Raw genomic sequence first — 18,974 nt, forward strand, 5'->3', positions numbered from 1 at the left:
GCTCCTTTAGATTTTTTCTGAATATGATAGATCAACATTTTCTTATTTTGTCCCTTGGCCGGGGAAAGACTTTTAGAAAATGCAAAAGATAAATATTTTTGTCTATCAGGGAAAGTTCAGAGCTTCTATCACAAATTCTGTACCTGAAGACTGCAGCTTCCAAGCCTGAGCTGGACTGATGTTGCTCATTTGCTTATTATTTCTCTGTTCATTTCATCTTTACAGCGTAGTTTATATTTTTTGTAACCTTGTAATAGATTCCCTTCTTGGCCAGGTCTCCCTTGAAAAATCTTATGGGCCTTTAAAAAAGAGGATATCTTCACAGCAAACTTATAGACTTGATTCATTTTTGGAGCCTTAAGCGGCATTCAGGAACTGCCGTTTTTAGTACTTCTTGGTGGTTTCAGTTGTCAGCCCTTCATGCTGATGGCTGGGTACAGATGAAAAATGTGAGCTTCAGCTACCAAGTAAGGCAAACGTTTAAACAGTTAAGCTAGTTAGACCAAAAGACTTGATGGCTTTCTTTAAAATCTTTGAAGAGCCCATGGTTGTTATCGATAGTTACCAGGTTTGACTGGAGTTATACAGGCCTGACTTCACCTGAGGTGCAAGAGGCAAAATCAAGACATGTGACAAGTCACAGTGCATGCTGCACCTCTTCTTGTCAACATTCACATGCATGTGGTGCAAAAGCTGTAGCCTCAAGTATATTTAAAACCATGAGGAGTCCCCCCACAGCCTCTGTCTTTCCTCGCTATAGAGCCAAAAAGGGGGTTCGAGGTTCAGCTTGAGAAAATAACCTCATGGCTCGGCAGCACAAGTCTTTATTTAACCCCGTGGGACTGTGACTCGCAGGTAGACAAGGCTGATGAGTGGCGAATGAAGCAAAGAAGCAAAGCAAAAAAAAAAAAGAGACCCTCCTCCTCCACCCCCTCTGATCGCTGCGATTGAGCTTCTATTTCAATCACATACTTGCTGTAAGAGTTAAAAGAGCAAGAATCAAGGCCTGTCTGTGTTGGGGGGAGGGAGGGGGAGACACACGAGAGGAGCCTGTGGCAGCCCTGATAGCGTCTTCTCACTCTGCATGGTTTCCTGTTCTGAGTCAGTGTGTAACCCTGAGTTTGACTGTTGTCACTTGTCTGTCCCTCTGCGTGTGTGTGTGTCTCTCTCACTTCTCACAGCTTTAAGAATAATCAGAGCGGCTGATATTCAAACAGGGCGATTTAAATGTGCGATTGAGCTGGGTTTTTTTTTTTTTTTTAATCTTTGCTAGGTGTAATTAAGCAACCATGAAGCAGAAACAAATGGTGAGTTTGAGGCTAGGACTTTTGTTGATTTTATAGCTGAAGTATTTTTCTTTTGTTTTTCTTTGTCTTTTGTGTCATTCTTTTTTTCAGTGAGTGCAATAATGAAAGTAAACGTTGGTAACTTATCAGGAAAAAATAACGGCAATCACAGATATGAAACCGATGTAAATTTGTTTTTAATATCACAGAGAAATGGACAGAAATCTGGCTCGGAGTGTGCGGGCTGTGAGTGACAGTCGTGAGAAGGAAATCTAAAAAGGCAGCGGGATTTATTTTTGTGCGACGCAAATGCAGAACGATTCTGGCACTGGGGGACTCTTTTATCAAAAGATGAATCAGTGTTTTTGTTTGACCGTCATGCTTGACTGACATTAAAATTCATTTTTGAGGGAGGGGACGAGATCAGGAGGGACAAGGAGCACGCGCACGCCTGTGTGTGTGTGCACGCGTGAATGCGTTGAGACAGTATGAGAAGCGGCTCTCTGACAGTCAGACCCAGTGCGGACAGAGATCTGGAGAGTGTGTGCTCTCGAAGCCGGGATATTAGTGCCTGCGGTGTCAGTGCCGTGTGAGTATGGGACATGTGCGCTCGGCTTCGTGCCTCGGCTATCTGAGTTTTGCTTGCAGGTCTCTAACTTGCTGCAGCTGCATCAAACAAAGTCTGTTCCCACAAACGGATAAAATCGATACCGCTTTGCTTTAGTATGACCTTGAACCCAAATCTTCGCAATGATTTGCATTTTGAGCCTGACAGATTTCTGCTTAAAGGGGGGAAAATTCGCTTTTGTGATTTTATTATTATCATCAGTATTTACACATTTTTATCCTCTCCAGCTGGCACTGGCATGTGACTCTTCTTGTACTTTTGTTCAGTGGACTGCTTAATTGGGTCTGTCTATTAGCCTGGAGGAGGTTTTAATAATGTAAAACAATAAGGCTGAAGTCAGTGCGGGTAAGCTGAAGCAGAGCGACTGTAAAGGGATACTTCGGCTCCCCACCAACAGGCTGTTGCGCATAGCGGCCGTGCGCCGTCTCATTAACGAGATCACTTTACAACCAGTCAAACAAATAGGTCATTATCCATCACTGCCTGCTCTGCCTGTATTCACCAGCCTCAAACCCGCAACTCTCATGTCTCACTTTATCCAAATTATATATAATCAACTGATTTTAATTTATTTACTTATGATAATTTCAGTTAGTTTATGCTTTGAATATACAAACCTCAACTTCTCAGGACACAAATCAAATTTCGGCTCCAAATGTATTTTAATGCCTTTAGAATATTGCAAAAGGAAAAAAACAAACAAAAAAGATGTCATTATACTTAAAATTTTCAAAATTACTTTAAACTTGTTTACTTCATAAAAATATCAGTGAATATTATTACACCATATGCTTTTAATTTAGGCCGTATGTAGTTTAAGTCGACGTTACTCTACGAGCTACGTAAACATACATAGACTTCCTCTTCTGTGATTCAGCTGACGTCCGTTACAGTAAACTGAATTGAAGTGCAGTATGTGGTCTTCAGACGCATATCTACTCTTTGAGGGGAAGGTGGCTCCACTTTTGGTCACCTGCCTGGCGTCACCTGGTAAACGATACGGCTTCTCTGCGCATGCGTAATAGACTGCCAAAAATCCTAACACCGTATCGCCTGACAACCAATAGTGTTCCAATCTGTCCAGAGATAAAGTCAGAGCAGCGCTGAGGGGACAGACGTGAAGGATTTCGGACCCGAGCAGCGCCGAGCTTTAAGGCTGAAGAAGAGTTCAACAACATGCCGAGATCTTTCCTGGTGAAAAGCAAAAGGGCCCACAGCTACCACCAGCACCGCTACTTCGACGATGACTACAGTAGACTGGACACTATTATGGCTGATGTGTGCGCAGGTGGGTGCATTTGTGCGTAATTACGCACGAAACTTGGGGAAGAAAAAGGAGTCGTCTTAGTGGGAATTCTGAAAATTCAAGTGCACAAATTCATAACTCCTTTCATTGATTATCCTCTTGTGCCAATATAGAAACAAAATCTCAAGCCGAGTTCGATTCCAATCTGGAGCAGGAAGACGTGAGGACCGGCGCTGACAGACTGTCCCCTGGGTCGCGGCTGAGGTCCCCGAGGTCTCTGTCCTCCAGCTCCCCGCTGAGCTGCGGAGGCAGCGCCTGTGACCGGTCCTCCGACTGTGATTTCTGGCGTCCCCCGTCCCCCTCGTCCTCACCAGGTCTGTTCTTATAAAGACAAAAATATCATCAGTTTGTTTCTAAAATTTAAAGAGTTTTTCTCTTTCTCTTTTTAATCCTTCGTTTCATTTGGTGTTGGGTTCGTGAGATGTCAAAACCTTTACACATTTTCAACCCGACTTGTTCAACTATATTTGTGTATGATTTATTATTATTATTATTATTATTATTGTTGTTGTTGTTGTTGTTGTTGTTGTTGTCGTTGTTTATTAAAGCAGAAATTATTTGGGCTATAAATTAAACATAAAAACTTTAAGGTTTTTGATGAAGTGATGAAGATACGAATAATTATATTTCATATCTTCTATTTCACATATAAAATGTTTGGTGAAAGAATCAAAGGGACACTTGTGATTTGTGACCGGACACACGACCCAATAACGATTTAAAACTTTTCTGTTTTGTTCTGCTTTGGCTTTTACGCACAGTATGGAGTCAAGTCCAATGTGCAGTGCATTTTCCAGGTGTCCATTTTTTTTAATGCGGGACATTATTTGAAGTTTTTAAAGATATCCAAATTAACTTTCAGATTCTGAGAAATGCTCCACTCCTGCAGCGGAGGACGGTCACTCGAACATGCCAATCTTCCCGTACTCCTGGTCGGCATACTCAGGAACCGAGCTGAGACATTTGGTTCAGGGGTCTTATCACCACCACCTCCAGAGCCACAGGGAGTCCCAGTCACCTATCAGCATCTACAGGGGAGAGGACAGCGGCAGTGAGTCCCTTTATGTACAGCGGGGCCTCGCGGCCGGATGTTACCAGGGTTATTCTTCAACGGCCCAAATCTGCAGGATGCGGGACAGAGACGAGCTGTATCTGGATGCGAAGCAACAGGCCCGCGTGGCGGAAATCAAGTCTGAGAACGATTTCATCCGCGCAAACCTCGAGTCGAGTGGATCATACAAGTGCATTAAATGTTGCAAGGTAGGCGTTTCCCTAATTTCTCTTAAAGTCATCATTTTCAGTTTTTTATTTTGTTCAGTTTTCCTTTTCGCTTCTTTAACATTTTCTCTATTGTTTTCTCTTCATTTTGGGTTTGATTTGGAATCATCCATGTGTTTTCCAAAGGTGTTCTCCACGCCTCACGGGCTGGAAGTTCACGTGCGGCGGTCGCACAGCGGCACGCGGCCGTTTGAGTGTGGGATATGCGGAAAAACCTTCGGACACGCAGTGAGCTTGGATCAGCACAGAGCAGTTCACTCGCAGGTATGGGCCTCCAAGCCGGAAATAAACCAGTGCACACGTCCCCTAAACCCGCTTTAGATCCACATCCTCGACGTAAAGGCCAAAGATGACATTTTCTTTTCCCACTACCAACCTCTCTGACTTGGCTTTAACTGCATTTCTACATTTAAATCTGATACTTCCAGGTTTCTCGACACTGACAGAATGCTGTCTTTTACAGGAGAGGAGCTTCAGCTGTAAGATCTGCGGCAAAAGCTTCAAGCGCTCTTCAACCCTCTCTACGCACCTGCTCATCCATTCCGACACGCGGCCTTATCCGTGCCAGTACTGCGGGAAAAGGTTCCACCAAAAGTCAGACATGAAAAAACACACTTTTATTCACACAGGTGAGACGCTTTAGCAAGTCAAAGTAATCAAGACGTGCAAAAAAGAAAAATAAGACCTAACATTTTCCCATTTTTTGTCCCTGCTTGTAGGTGAGAAGCCGCACAAGTGCCAGGTGTGCGGGAAGGCCTTCAGTCAGAGCTCCAACCTCATCACGCACAGCAGGAAACACACGGGCTTCAAGCCCTTCGGCTGTGACCTCTGCGGGAAAGGTTTCCAGAGGAAAGTGGACCTGAGGAGGCACAAAGAGACGCAGCACGGACTGAAATAAGCAGGAGTTCACCGAAACTTGTGGCGCTTTAAGTTTGCTGTAATTGGTTTATTTTCCCCCTACTTAGCCTAAGATACGCTGATTGTTTATTTATCTGTTGTGTTTTTATTATTATGAAAAAAACAACTAAATAATTTCACAAGCTTTTATAAGCTTACCGTGCTGTTTTAGTCAGCCTTTTTAACGGATTAAATATTAACTTAAGGAGCGCAGTTGTCATTTTTTCCCCATATTTCTACATTTAATTACCGGTTAAACACATGTACTTTTTATCCACAAACATCTACTCTACCGGCTAAACCCACCGTTCACCGGTCCATTCGTTTGACCCGTGAACAAACGAGAAGCTGTGCGCTCAGCCGTGCAGACCCATCAATCACGTCTCGGAGTTATATCTCAGATATTAAATAGCAGAAACGTTTCGCTGCATGCGCCACCTGGTCAAAACCAAATATTTTCAGACAAGCGCATTGCTGGCATACCCGTATAATAAATGATATTATGGCGCCATAAAACCTCCACGTAAAGGAAGTCGGGAGAAATAGCGCTGGTTTTATTGCAGGAGGAGCTCCTCTAGCAGCAGCAATAAGCAGCGTGTCCACATGGCGTTTTCACTCAGGGGAGAGAAAAAAAAAAAAAAAGCTGGGTGTGATTTATTTGGCCCCGCCTACGTTAAACATCCACAGCTTTAAAACTTCAAGGATCTGATTTGGGCATATCTCACCACAGATTGTGTGCGCAACACCAACAGTCTCCAACAACATGCAGGATAAAACACACAACTTCCTGCTACTATTATTATTATTATTATTATTATTATTATTATTATTATTATTATTATTATGATGATGATGGATACATTTATTTTGTGGAAACAGACAATCCAGAAAACAATAGAACAAACAAAACAAAAAAAACAAAAAAACAAACATTTGTCACACAGTCAAAGAGTGCAGTTTTATTGCTTTATCCGTATCCGTGTCAGTGTGCAGGGGATTTAAACAGCTGGACCAAATTCAGAAGGTCCTGCTCCTGCAGACCCAGCTCCACCATCAGCGTGTTCAAATACTCCACAGATGCCGAAGTCTTCAGGGCTTCTCGCACCAACGGAGACACCTCTGACAACCTGAAATGTGAAAAACCAACAAATTAAAACCAACTCAACACTAAATGGGCGAGTTACAAAAGGGATCTGTAAGCATTATAAAGACTACCCTAAAAGTAAAAGACGACATGTTCAGCCTTCAATAGCGTGATGTGTAAAGTTAGCAGTCAGTTCTTATTTAAGCCATGTTCTCACACAAGGCTCTCTTCGCCAAGGTGCCGGTGCTATGAGAAAGCAGCGGTTGCTGACTCATACAGATAAAATTTGTTGAATAAAACGAACTCGAAAGTTTTATTTATAGTTTTTCCTCAGCAAAGTGATCAGGTCAAATAGAATTATTGCAGACCTGAGGCAGAAAAATATCCTGCTTTTTTTATTCATGAAAGTGTTCACACACACAATTAAAAATCTGGCCATCGACTACATTTTTAGAGCTGTAAAGACGAGCTCTGAATGTCAAGCAGAAAGAGACCGACATGAGAGAATAGATTTTAAACACTTCACAGCGTATGTCTACAAAAAGAAAAAAGAAAATCACACAGCGCCTTGGGCCAACACTGTCGTGTATATTCATATGACACAAGCTGATACTGCTGTGTGGTCAATCCTACTTTCGTGAACATAATAATGCTCAGTCTCTGCTGAGTCACTGTAAAAGGAGTGTATGTTCAGCTTTGCTGTAGTGTGGGGGTTGCTGAGAGGCATACTGATAAGTGGCGTCTGTGCATATTATTATTAATCACACAGAAAACAAAATACAGTAAAAAACAAAACTAGATGTCGGCTAAAGAGAAGTGGAAGCTTCCAGGCTGCTCAAAAGGACGCACATGCAGGGGGAACGTGTGCATGTCTGAAGGCCCATTAATGCTGAGAGACATAAACAGGTATGCTGCCATCAAGGTGCTGTTTTTCCCAGCAAGGCCTCGCTTGTGTCAGCAAAGCCACATATGCATGCACTATAACAGCATCGGTAACAAAAGAGCCTAAACTGGCTCATTTGGCCCATTATGAAACCAAATAAGGACAAAAGAGGCTCTGAATTGTTGAGTAGCTGAACGCCTAACAAATTTGACTTTCAGTGTTGCGTCATCAAAATGAGCATATATTTGTTTAAAAACAAACAAAAAACAACCGCTGTGCCTCACAGCAAGAAAGTCCTGGGTTCAAATCCGCCGATCACATGGGTGTTCCCTGTGCTCGTGTGGGTTGTTTCCACGAGCGCTCCGGGTTTCCTCCCACAATCCAACAAAATTCATGATCGGTTAAGTGGTGATTCAACATTTTACTGCAGGTGTTAATGTGAGCGCAGATGCTTGTTGCCTCTGTGATGGACAGGCAACCGGCCCATCGTGGGTCTCTCACCCTACGACAGCTGGACAGGCTCCAGTGTTTTACTGTCCACTGTTTTTGAAATAAATCAAAGTAAATAATTATTGAATTAAAAAAAAAAAAAAAAAGGTAAATAATAGGGGTGCAACGATACTCGTATCGATATTGAACCGTTCGATACAGTGCTTTCGGTTCGGTACGCATATGTATGAACAATACAAAATTTGTAATTTATTTTATCAACTTTCCTTCTGACGATGCTGTCTGTGTTGAACGCTCAGTGAATCTGCGTTCGACTACTCCGCCTAGGCTGCACTGTCAAGCGCAGATCCACTGAGCGCTCAACACAGACAGCATCGTCAGAAGGAAGAGCGCAGGGCAAGCTAGCGAGACAGAAGTTAAGCTCTCCTTGCAACATGGCAAATTGAACCTCCCCCACCCTCATTCAGATCTGGCGTTTGGAATTATTTTGGTTTTCATATCTAGCCCCAGCACGGGGTGATCAGGGGTAGCTCGTTAATGGAGATTTGCCGTGTTGTGGCGTTAACGTCATTTCAACGAGATTAACGCTGACAGCACTAGTGGGAACACAACGAATATGACTGCACGTTTACACCGACATCATCCTAGTGCAAAGACAAGTGGAAGCAGACAAAAACAACAAGCATGTATGCTACAAACTTTACCCGAGTCATTTAGGCAGCCGTTAGCACATGATTCTCCTTATGGGGACCTGATATGTTTAATATTGTGGCGAGCTCAGACAAGGTGGAGACGGAGGTGTCGTTTGGTCTTGCTTCCCGTGAGCTAGCCAGGGAGCACAGCCGTTTATTGACATCTGCAGAAGAACACTGCCGCTAGCTAACTGCACAGCGCGGCAACCGCACAGCAACAACAACAACACACAGGGCGCCCTCTGACCCCGGAAGGACACACCGTCGCAGCGAGAGGGCGTCACCCGTCACTATGGCAACATAAACAAAACATAACTGTACAAACAGAACCCCGAACAGCCCTGACCCGCTACAATATGCTGCTGAGAATATAGCCCAGAAGAAGCGGATAGTATAGCTTTTATTTTGGAAAGAGCCATTTCTCTGTAATAAACTCTCTTTTCCAAAGATGAGTGATTCCTCAATCAGATACAGGGCTTGCAAAATCGCTAGCCCGACGTCCCGAGGCTAGCGATCTTTCCAGTCGGACTACCAAAATCTATCTCTGCCCTGCCCGTCGGGCTATTGTAGGAAGGAAAAATATATGTCAATGCTTTTGCATTCTTTCGGAAATGTAGCTGGGTAATTATGTCATTGGCATCGGATGAGCCACTGTCAATATGTGACATATTGAAATCGCGTTTGAATTTGCGCTTGTTTTTTGCTTTCACTTTGCAATCGCGCGAACTGTGTATAGAGAGCGACAGCACTGATTGGTGAGTGATGATAATTTACGCACCAATTCCTCTGACATCGTCTTATCAATCGTTAGCTTACTATGCAAATATGACAAGTGAAATCTCCTGCAGCAAGCTTAAACATATGAGAGGTTGATCGCGCAGAGAATCGCTGAGCGTTATGTGTGTGTGTGTGTGTGTGTGTGTGTGTGTGTGTGTGTGTGTGTGTGTGTGTGTGTGTGTGTGTGTGTGTGTGTGTGTGTGTGTGTATAAAAGCAGCAGGATATATATTTTAGTTCTGCTGAGCCAAATAAGACAGGTCAGGGTGAAGAAGTGACAGCCAAAGAAAAGCTTACCACAAAATGTAAAAGTTATGACAAATCAGACTATAAGGCAAAAAGAAAGTGCAGCTTTGTGGTTTCATGGACAAAATAATTTCTGTGGCTGCAATATGACGAGCTATATAACCGCGGCTGCACATAAGTGGTCCGCAGGTGCGCATTCGCTGTCAAAATAAACAAAAACGCGCACAAGATATGAAGTTGCAACGCGTGTTTGCATACATAAGATTTTCTGGAGGAGGACAGACATTTGTTTAGAACTCTTAAAGATGTTGAAGAAGCTCCTTTAAGCAATTACTTTGGTGTTCCTCTACCTCCAAACAAATGTCAGAAGGAGTCCGAACCACAAAAGAAGCACGTATTCTCGGAAAAGTGGTTGCAGGAGGTGAGCTGGCTTCAAACAAATGATGAACGCACAGAGATGTGGTGCGGAATGTGCCGTGAAAATCCCACTCTAGCGGACAAAAACAGTGCTTTTTATATGGACGCAAGCACGCGTTGCAACTTCTTATCTGGTGCACGTCTTTTATTTTGACAGCGAATGCGCACATGCGGACCACTTATGTGCACCCGTGTAAATAACATAATGTTCTGCCGGGTGTGTTGTTGGTTTTCTCTCGATTTCTGAGTCGACAAGCGCCTTTGTTACTGGGACCAGTCATTTTAAGAAAGGCCCCCATTAGAACCCATGAGAAATGCAAGAAATGCATTATTGCTCAGTCTGCAATATCTTTCCCAGAACAAACACCAATTGCAAATAACATACTAAAAATAAACCTGAAAAATCTGTTTAGAACAGCGTACTATGTTGCAAAGAGTGAACTACCACTGGCTAAATTTAGCAGTCTTTGCAAACTTCAAAAAGCAAATGGCCTAGATCTTGGTTCCACTTGTCTCTTACCCGTGACTTCAGCGGAAATTTCAAATTCAGGATCTGACACAGACTGATTCATGTCCTACACAGTTCTTACAAGTTCATAGAAATTTCTGTTCAATTAGAACCAAGTATTTGAGTTGATGATTGTAATTTTTATACAATGTTGTAATTTGTTTTTCAACAATTTTTTGATTAATGTTTTGTTTCCTTTACAATATTATACTTTAATGTATAATATTGTAAAGGAAACAGAACAGGAAACAAAACATCAATCAAAAAATTGCTCTCTTTTTTTATTCGGGCTACTTAAATTTATTTTGGGCTACCAAAAACTGAAGAGTCCCTGCCCGAAGGGCTACCAGGGATCTTGAAACTTTGAGAGCCCTGAGATATATTTATTTTTTTAATTACTTTTGTTTCAGCAACATTAAATTTAAAAACTGTACTTTTGAGTTAAAATATATATTTATAATTTTAATAAATGACAAATTAAAAAAAAGGCATGAACATTTTTTTTGTATCGAAAAAATATCGAACCGTGACACCAAAGTATCGAACCGAACCATGAATTTTGTGTATCGTTGCACCCCTAGTAAATAAATGTGTGTTTCTATTTGGGAAATGCCTTCAGTAACATGGAAAATTACACAGTGAGATTCATCTTTTATCAGGTTAGACGGTCAAAGTTTCCACCAATTTAAACGAGATGGACTTTATCTGTTCAACCACTTGCTCAATCTTAAGACCGCAGCTCAGACAAGTCATGAGTGACATGAAGCCAGATTCACAGTATCAGTACAAAAAACAGAGTATTTGTCAAGTTAGTGCAAGAATATTTCCCTCCAACACTAAACTCACTGCCTGTAGCCCTCTGTCATCTGTCTCCAACCTCCATCATCCTCCCCCACCCACGCCTCTCTACCTGCCCTTACCAGAGAGGAGGTACACTCCTGGTCAATCTCCGGTTCAGCCCAGAGTCTAGTGTTGCAGGGGGGGCATCCATTATTCAGCTGGGCTGAACAATAGCAGCCAGACTAGCTCCACAGCTGCCGTGCAGCAGACAGATAAGACAGCGCACCAAATTATTCATGATGGAGGAATGGAAGGATGGAAACCGATGAAATCATAGAGCACCAGTGTCACATCTGACCAATGAAAGGGTAATATTTACAAATGAATGTTGACTGTTCAGAAGTGGAGTCAGTACGTTCTTAAAATCAAATCTGGAAATGTATTACAACAACTGTCAGAATTAGAGACGGACACCGTTCCCAAAACCCCTCTGTGAACCCTTTGGAATTACCAGGATTTCTGCAGTGATTACTCATAAAAGGCGGTCTGAGCTTCATATAATTCACAATGTGACAAACACACTTTGTGAGTAATCAGTGCTGAAATCCTGGTAATTCCAAAGCATTCACTAACCTTTTTACCCTTTTATCTTTCTTTTTTTGCAACAGTAAAATCACTTCAGACCCCAGATGAGAAATCTTGCTTCTGTTTTACAAGCTGAATTTCATTCCCTTTATTTCCCTGAAAATTACACAACAGTTTCTGTCGGGCAGGTTTCAGAGGCCTCTTGGTGGCAGATCCCCTACAGTACCTAAAGCTGTGCAACACTTCTTTTAAAGTTCAAGACGACACACAGTGTGCCGTGATATTAAAGCAAACTGACCAGGAACCATTGAGGGAGTAATAAATCAGAATCAGCCGTCAGCGTCAGGTGAAAGGTTTCCCAGCTCGGGGCAATATAAAGGATACGCAGGAACTGTGTGCCTTCTGTCCTCCATCACGGATCTGGACAGAGGTAATCAGGTGCAGATAAGGCCATGAGGCGTCTCTGTGTACTTAGACGGGAGCAGCACGGAACTGTCCGTGAACTGCCAGCAACACAGACACACATACACACGAACACACACAGACCATATGGTAGGTGCCAAACTATGCCAAAGCACACAGCAGTCTGTCAAATGCACCATCATGACTTCTTATTCTTTTCTTTCAATTTCAAACAGTGTTAAAAATGCAGATTGCTGTTGCATCTCTAATTTAAGCACCTCTTCATGCACCAGACTGGAAATAACATAATGTTAAATCCAGCATGTGTCTATATGGGTCATCTTCACCCAGTCATACGTTATAATGCTCATTTATTGCTTAGAAATCTGGTTCCTGCTTGTTTTACAAAATAAATAAATAAATAAATAAAAGAATAAATCTTATCATACACCTGCACAGTAAACTTTAAATACACACTTTTCTCATTGTCAAGGCACGCAAACATTTGCACACACGGGTAAAGATGGCCGACGTGGTCTATTTCCCGAGAAACTATGGTTCGTCATTTCCTTGCAATGTTTTTTTCTCTCCAATGTTCAACCGGGCTTGCTGAGGAGCAGCTCGACAGCTGACATTAAACTTAAACACGTACACGTACACACACACACACACACACACACACACACACACACACACACACACACACAGAAAACTTACAGATGCAGAAGCACCACAGCTATGAGGGTCCACTCTGGAGTTTTATGGATGATGTTTTTGTTGGTGAACCTGTGAACATAAAGCACCACTGTTAAGTACAGTGTGTGTGTGTGTGTGTGTGTGTGTGTGTGTGTGTGTGCGCGCGCGTGCACATTTTATGGAGGATGCACAGCAGTTCCAGTATCTCGCCCATCGACATTTCAGAATTCCGACTGGAGCCGCTGGACATCAAATCATAACCCACTATATGTTCTGGGCCACAGTCACCATACATCTGTGTCCTTCTGCAGATAGTCTGCAGAAATGCTTCATTCTAGATATAAATAAAGTAGAAATATAAATTGTGCACAGACCGAGAGCAACAACCAAAAACACTGCATGCAGCAATGATTTATGTCTTTCTGCCAGCGCTGTGTATATTCTTTGGTTTGAGCCTCTTGTTATTGGGGCCTCTTGACAGCACAAAGACAATTCCCGGAAGCAGGGCCGTGGCGGTGTTGCTCCATAGCCTGATGTGCGTTTAAATCACAGACACAGTGATTTAACAGCAGGGCTGTTGAAAACATCCTAAGCAGCCAATGGCAATCCAGGGTGTGTCTAAGGCAGGAAATGCTCAATTCTGGCACAAGTTTAAAAAAAATCCCCCCCCCCCCATTTTTTTCTTAAAACAGAGCTCTGTCATTCTTATAGAGAAACAGAAGCCATACTGCTATGCTGACTGAGTAAAAACAGCAAGCGTATATAATAATTCATTCTACCCAGTCCTGGTGTCATGCATGCTGGCTCAGTGTCACTTCATGTAGCTACACTTGGAGAAGATTTCCTGTCAAATACCTGTGAGGATGTATAGCATGTGTGGCACACTGTGAGATATATGACATTTCGTAATACTTATTTTGATGTGCAGGAGATTAAAACAGTTTCTCAGAAAATAGACATAATTCTCTTTGAAGCAGACATTTAGCCCCATCACATGAAAAAAGTACAAGTTTTAAAAAGAGTCAATAAAACTACTGTTCGTCATACTTCATGTGTGCCTGTAGGGGGAAGCAGAGCTAAACAACTGTGTGTTGTGGAATTTAGATGAAATCAACTCATTAAATACACGTTAGACTCATTTCTTTGAGTTCTTCTGAAGAATAAGAGCGATTCCAAGAACATTCATGGCATGTTTTGCTCATGCAAGGAGATAAAAGAGGAGATCGAAATCACAACAGATAACTAATCAGTTAGTTTCCTGTTCTATGTAGCTTGGTTTTCAGTGTTTCTCAGTAGATCCAATATGGTGTGATAACAGTTAATTATGAATAGAGTCCAAATACAGAGTCGTTTTTACTGCTGTGTAGCATCTTTTTGGAAGAGGTATGTGTCTCATTCTTGTCTGACATGATATCCTAGCTGCTCAGTCTTGATCCTAATATTTTTCACATAATCGTGAAATGTCTCAGTTTAGACATCTGATATGTTTTCTATTCTTTATAAAATCAGTGTTTGTGAGATTTGGAAATGGTTGCATTCTGTTTTTATTGACATTTTACGCAGCATCCCAACATTTTTTGCAGCTGGGGTTGTATGGCATGGCTATAATAAATGCTCATAGTTGTGCAAAAGCTCACCAATTTGCGAAAGTGAAAGATTTAGGTTTATGACAAAGAGGGTAACGGGACACGTCTATATCCTGCAGCTGTTCAAAAGTAAACTGCCATTCAGTTACATACAAACAATCAAGTTTCACTATTATGTTTCTGAGCTTAATATGAACCCACAGAACAAGGCACAGTTTCAATGCTAGGTTTCCTTCCCTTAACATGAATTAAATTTAACAGCAATTTTTGACACATTTCTAGAGCTCATCCACTATAAACTCACACCTGCCTCGCCTCACCTCCCCTCTCCTGTGTGTGTGTGTGTGTGTGTGTGTGTGTGTGTGTGTGTGTGTGTGTGTGTGTGTGTGTGTGTGTGTGTGTGTGTGTGCGCATTCTTTCTGGTGGCAGACTAGCAGACAGCACATATCAGACTGAGTGTGTAGTGTACTGACCTGAACGTCCGCACCAGGTTGTTCAGGTCGGTAGTGATGTCGATCATGGTGAGATGCAGTGGACCTACAATGTTTCTGAGGCTGCACAGCACAACCACAAGACAAGAGAGCAAAGAATTAAGATGAACTGATCATGAAAATCATGATTATGTGCAGCCATTGTCAAACTGTGCAGCAGTGAGGTTCACGGGACCTTCACAGCAGTTGAAGAAAAACCAGGAAAAGAAATTAATAAGGCTCTGTGTGCCACATCCAAGAAATAAAGGACAAACAGACACGCACCAGCTGGAGAGTTTCTCCACTGTGATTCGTTTCTGGATGAGGTTCTGAGCATGAGAGTCAACGAGCGGCAGGACCGGATCCTTGATGCTTTCCTGGACTGTCACCTGGTGTGGGGACAGTTTAAGAACAAAACTCACTCTGTGAGCTCACCTAATTTAAACTCAAACTCTTAAAGCAAGTCTTTTAATATGCACTTACCTGCTTTCTATTGGGCTCCTCTTTCTCATCAGGCAGAATCCACGTGCCCTTATAAAATTCCCTGACCCGGAGCTCCAGATCCTGGGTCTCCCTCCGCAGCGTGTCATAGTTTGGAGCTGCAGCTGACGGCCTCTTCTTGTCCTCGCTGTTGTCGGCTGTCACCTCATCCTCAAGGTCATCTTCGTCCAACTCCTCTTTGCCTTCTTCTTCTCTTACCTCGGCATAGGGAGAACCAAGGGAGTGATCGGAGCCGTACAGGAACGTTAACGTCTCATCGGTACACCACTCCTTCAATGTGTTTTTTAGGCAATCGAGCAGATTCATCCGTACAGAGTCAGGTTTGACTTCAGCGTGGTTCTTCAGTAGACCTCGCAGCCCAGCTGCCCCCCTCTTGCTCATACCCACCTGCGTGATGTTGAGCTCTTGCTGGCCGTGGCTGTTCTGATTAGTGGCAGGAATTTGTTTACTTTCTGTTGGAGGGTTTGAGCGAGGAACGCTGTGAGTTACCGTCTCCGATAAACTGCACACGCTCATCTCAGCTGTAGTCTCTTCCACACCAGAAAGCTCAGATAACTCTCTCTCTTGTGGTGCCGCCTGTTCCGTATGTGTCACCTGCCGCTCTTTGGGTTTTTCAGGATCGGTAACTTCAGTTTTACGCACGTCTGCCTCTTTTCTTTCCTCATCTTCTATCATACTTCTCTGTTCCTCTGTATTCTGACTCTGAGGAGGTTTGATCTTTTCTTCATTCCCCTCTTTGGTGTTTATCTTTCTTGTTTCAGAATTCCTTTGTTGTCCTTTCTCATCCTCATCTGAGCATTTAGGCAGGTCACCCCAGTGGACCCGGGGTCTCTGCTGCTGAGAGACCACGCTGGAGACAAAGTCCTGCTCATGTTCGTCGTCACTGACATCACTGTGGCTGCCTCCAGCAGGATGATCCCGAGAGCCGTGAAGCTCCTTGTGCTGAGCAGCCACAGGGTTCTCGACGTCCTCCTCTTTTAGACACCTCTCAGACAGCATCACCTCCTCACCAGAGCTCCCACTGAATGCACACATGTAACCCTGGATCAGTCTTTCTATTTATAAGGCTAAATATGAAAAACTAAACACGAAACTTATTACGTACCGTTCTCCTTGCTTCAACAACTTAATTTCAGGAGGACTGAGAGAGAGAAAGGGAGCAAAGACATTATACAGAACATCACTGCATTCAACGATTAGATCAATCAGGTGATTTAGGACAGAGATGAGAAGCAGCACACACACACCTCTCATGTTGCCCAACCCAAAGAGGCGTCTTTGGTATTTGTAGCTCAAACGCTTTGGAGGCTTTGTAGCAGAAATTACTGCAAAAACACTAAAGGCAAAAGAAGCAAAGACCAAAATGTGTCTTTAAGCGCATTCTGGTAAGTGTAAAAAACAAAAAAAACAAAAACAATTTCATGTAGAAACACTCACCTTGCGCTCTGTGATGTCATACACTTTATTGGTCTTAGTAGAAATTTTGTATTGTTGAGATGGGATCTAGAAAGTGAACAGCACCACAGACTCAGTCATCACATATGAGACATGGAGATGTTTATTATTTGCAAACAAAATGCAATATCAGTGGCCTTACCTTGCCCAGTTTATTAGGACAGATGGGATAACCGCACAGCTTAGCAATAGACCTCTCCTCTACAGTATCTCTGTAATTAGCTGGGGTGATCATTTTGGCCTGTGAAGTAAAGAGAACTCTGTTACTTTGCAGCTTTTCTCTGGTTTAAATTTGTGTAAAATTAATATTGCTTGACATTTTAAATTATCTGAATATTGACAGAAAACCTGCATGTAATCTAAAGTCTGTCATCAGAAATGGAAAAAAAAGTGTGTGTTTACACAGCGTATCTCAGCTGCCATAGGGTGAGAGGCAGAGTCCACCCTAGACTGGTTGCCAGTCCATCACAAAGCTAACACACAGATACAGGCAACCATTCACAGGTCCGACCAGCTAACCAATTATGGATGCATTTGGTCTGTGACAGGAAGCCTGAGTATCTGGAGGGAATCCACACAGACGCAGGGGGAACAAACTCCACACAGAAAGGCACTACAGAATGAGATTATGGGTTAGCGAGTTATGTCGAACTTGAAGTCAGAATTTTCTGTGCCACAAAAGTGTCTCTCTTTTCACCTGGCTACATCACCATGGTAACTAATGCCGGATACATTACGTTGTTTATTTTATCCTTCTAAGCACTAGATGCCATGATTGACATTTTTCCACAGCATTAATATCTTGCGTTGTCTGTAACAGTTTTGCATTTTATTGTAATATTTTTGCTGTTCGTTAGAGACTTTTGACAGCATTTTATCCTTATCACCTTATAGAGTCTGATTAGACAGAATTCACAGGGATCATTCTGTGTGGAAGAAGAGTAGAACATGACATCCCGTAACAACAAGCCTAGTTAAAGAAAGGTGATAACCATCATAATGATGTCCATTATCTCTGACTGGGGTTTTAAGCTTTGTCAACAGCTAACGCAAACAAAGCCTGGCTGTAGTGAACTTAGCATACTCCTCAGGTCCTTGTTGCTGTGAGGCAATGGCACTGCTACCAGTGAGGCGGTGTATTCAAATTCCTAACAAGTCTAAATAGCATGCTAGAGCCAGGCTGCGTTATACTGGGCCAATGGCAAAACCTCAATCATAGGGATCTCATGGCGATTATAAACCCTGGAAACTGCAGATTGGGCCATGTTCTGAGACTGTGAGATTCTAATTAATCGTGGCAGACATGGTGTGTGAATAAAAGAGACGGGTTTAGTATGACAGAGGCTTGGCAGTGATGTAAGGGTAACAGGACCTGTGCGTGAGAGCAGTGAGGAAAGACTTCATCTCCTGGTTTGCCTAAAGCTTGTGCCCTGTCTAAAGTCACCGGTGACACATACACAGTCCACTAGGAAGTCCTCAGCCACACTGTCGTCCAGGAGCCGCTCCACCACCTTCAAAGCTCTCTTCTCCAGTTCCAACTTCTCCCTCAGCTTCTCCTTCAGCTCCTCTCTCCTGACACAAAGCACACATGTGAAGAAGTGTCTGTGTTTACTCCACAACCAACAAATGTTTGGTAATGATTACTGGTGCAGCTGAAGCGTCCAGTAGAGATGTCCTGGTGGAGTAGGGGTTTCTCACCTTCTCGCTTCTTCCTCCGCGGTGAGTGCTTTGACACGTTTCCCACCTGCCTCACAAACAACAAAAAAAATTGAATATACGAGTTAAATGAATCTCTGAAGGAAGAGATGTCGTTACTCTACCAACCAACCAACGGCTACACAAGCCAGCTGTGAGCGCTCTGAGATCCGTGTAACCCTCCACAACGCTGTAAACACCTCTCTAAAACCCGAGAAACAAAAAACAGGCTTTTAACGAACCCTTTTTGGAGCTCCCGCTCCTTCTTCTCTCATCCATCTCCATGCTGTTTCTGTTTTCTACACTTTCAACTTTGACCTGTGACGTATCTCCATCTACGGCAAGCCAAGGGGA

The 18,974-nt window shown here is 42.9% G+C and overlaps 2 protein-coding genes and 1 long non-coding RNA gene across 4 annotated transcripts; 1 reads left to right on the forward strand and 2 right to left on the reverse strand.

Annotated features, from left to right (window-relative positions):
- Window positions 1-560: 560 nt before the first annotated feature.
- Window positions 561-6,037, forward strand: gfi1aa (growth factor independent 1A transcription repressor a). 2 transcript variants are annotated; one of them, XM_040022172.1, is made up of 7 exons: window positions 561-1,307; window positions 2,999-3,202; window positions 3,334-3,534; window positions 4,083-4,480; window positions 4,625-4,762; window positions 4,962-5,127; window positions 5,218-6,037. In XM_040022172.1, exons 2-7 carry the CDS (start codon window positions 3,091-3,093, stop codon window positions 5,394-5,396), a joined length of 1,194 nt encoding a protein of 397 aa, XP_039878106.1. In that variant the 5' UTR covers window positions 561-1,307; window positions 2,999-3,090; the 3' UTR covers window positions 5,397-6,037. The 2 variants fall into 2 exon arrangements, with proteins under 2 accessions (XP_039878106.1, XP_039878105.1); XM_040022171.1 differs by lacking the exon at window positions 561-1,307 and adding an exon at window positions 1,314-1,875.
- LOC120727720 lies at window positions 3,901-5,299 on the reverse strand. The gene is made up of 2 exons (XR_005694582.1): window positions 5,189-5,299; window positions 3,901-4,248 (listed from the first exon to the last, which is right to left on the reverse strand). It is a non-coding gene; the product is annotated as an uncharacterized LOC120727720 (long non-coding RNA).
- Window positions 6,038-6,327: 290 nt separating the features above from the next.
- On the reverse strand, window positions 6,328-18,973 carry rpap2 (RNA polymerase II associated protein 2). The gene is made up of 12 exons (XM_040022166.1): window positions 18,863-18,973; window positions 18,624-18,669; window positions 18,383-18,497; window positions 17,068-17,166; window positions 16,908-16,973; window positions 16,718-16,806; window positions 16,576-16,611; window positions 15,453-16,491; window positions 15,255-15,358; window positions 14,973-15,053; window positions 12,935-13,003; window positions 6,328-6,522 (listed from the first exon to the last, which is right to left on the reverse strand). Exons 1-12 carry the CDS (start codon window positions 18,903-18,905, stop codon window positions 6,378-6,380), a joined length of 1,932 nt encoding a protein of 643 aa, XP_039878100.1. The 5' UTR covers window positions 18,906-18,973; the 3' UTR covers window positions 6,328-6,377.
- Window position 18,974: the final 1 nt, after the last annotated feature.

This window comes from Simochromis diagramma, unplaced genomic scaffold, assembly GCF_900408965.1.
Source record: "Simochromis diagramma unplaced genomic scaffold, fSimDia1.1 OVJJ01000205.1, whole genome shotgun sequence".
In the NCBI taxonomy this organism is placed as follows: domain Eukaryota; kingdom Metazoa; phylum Chordata; class Actinopteri; order Cichliformes; family Cichlidae; genus Simochromis; species Simochromis diagramma.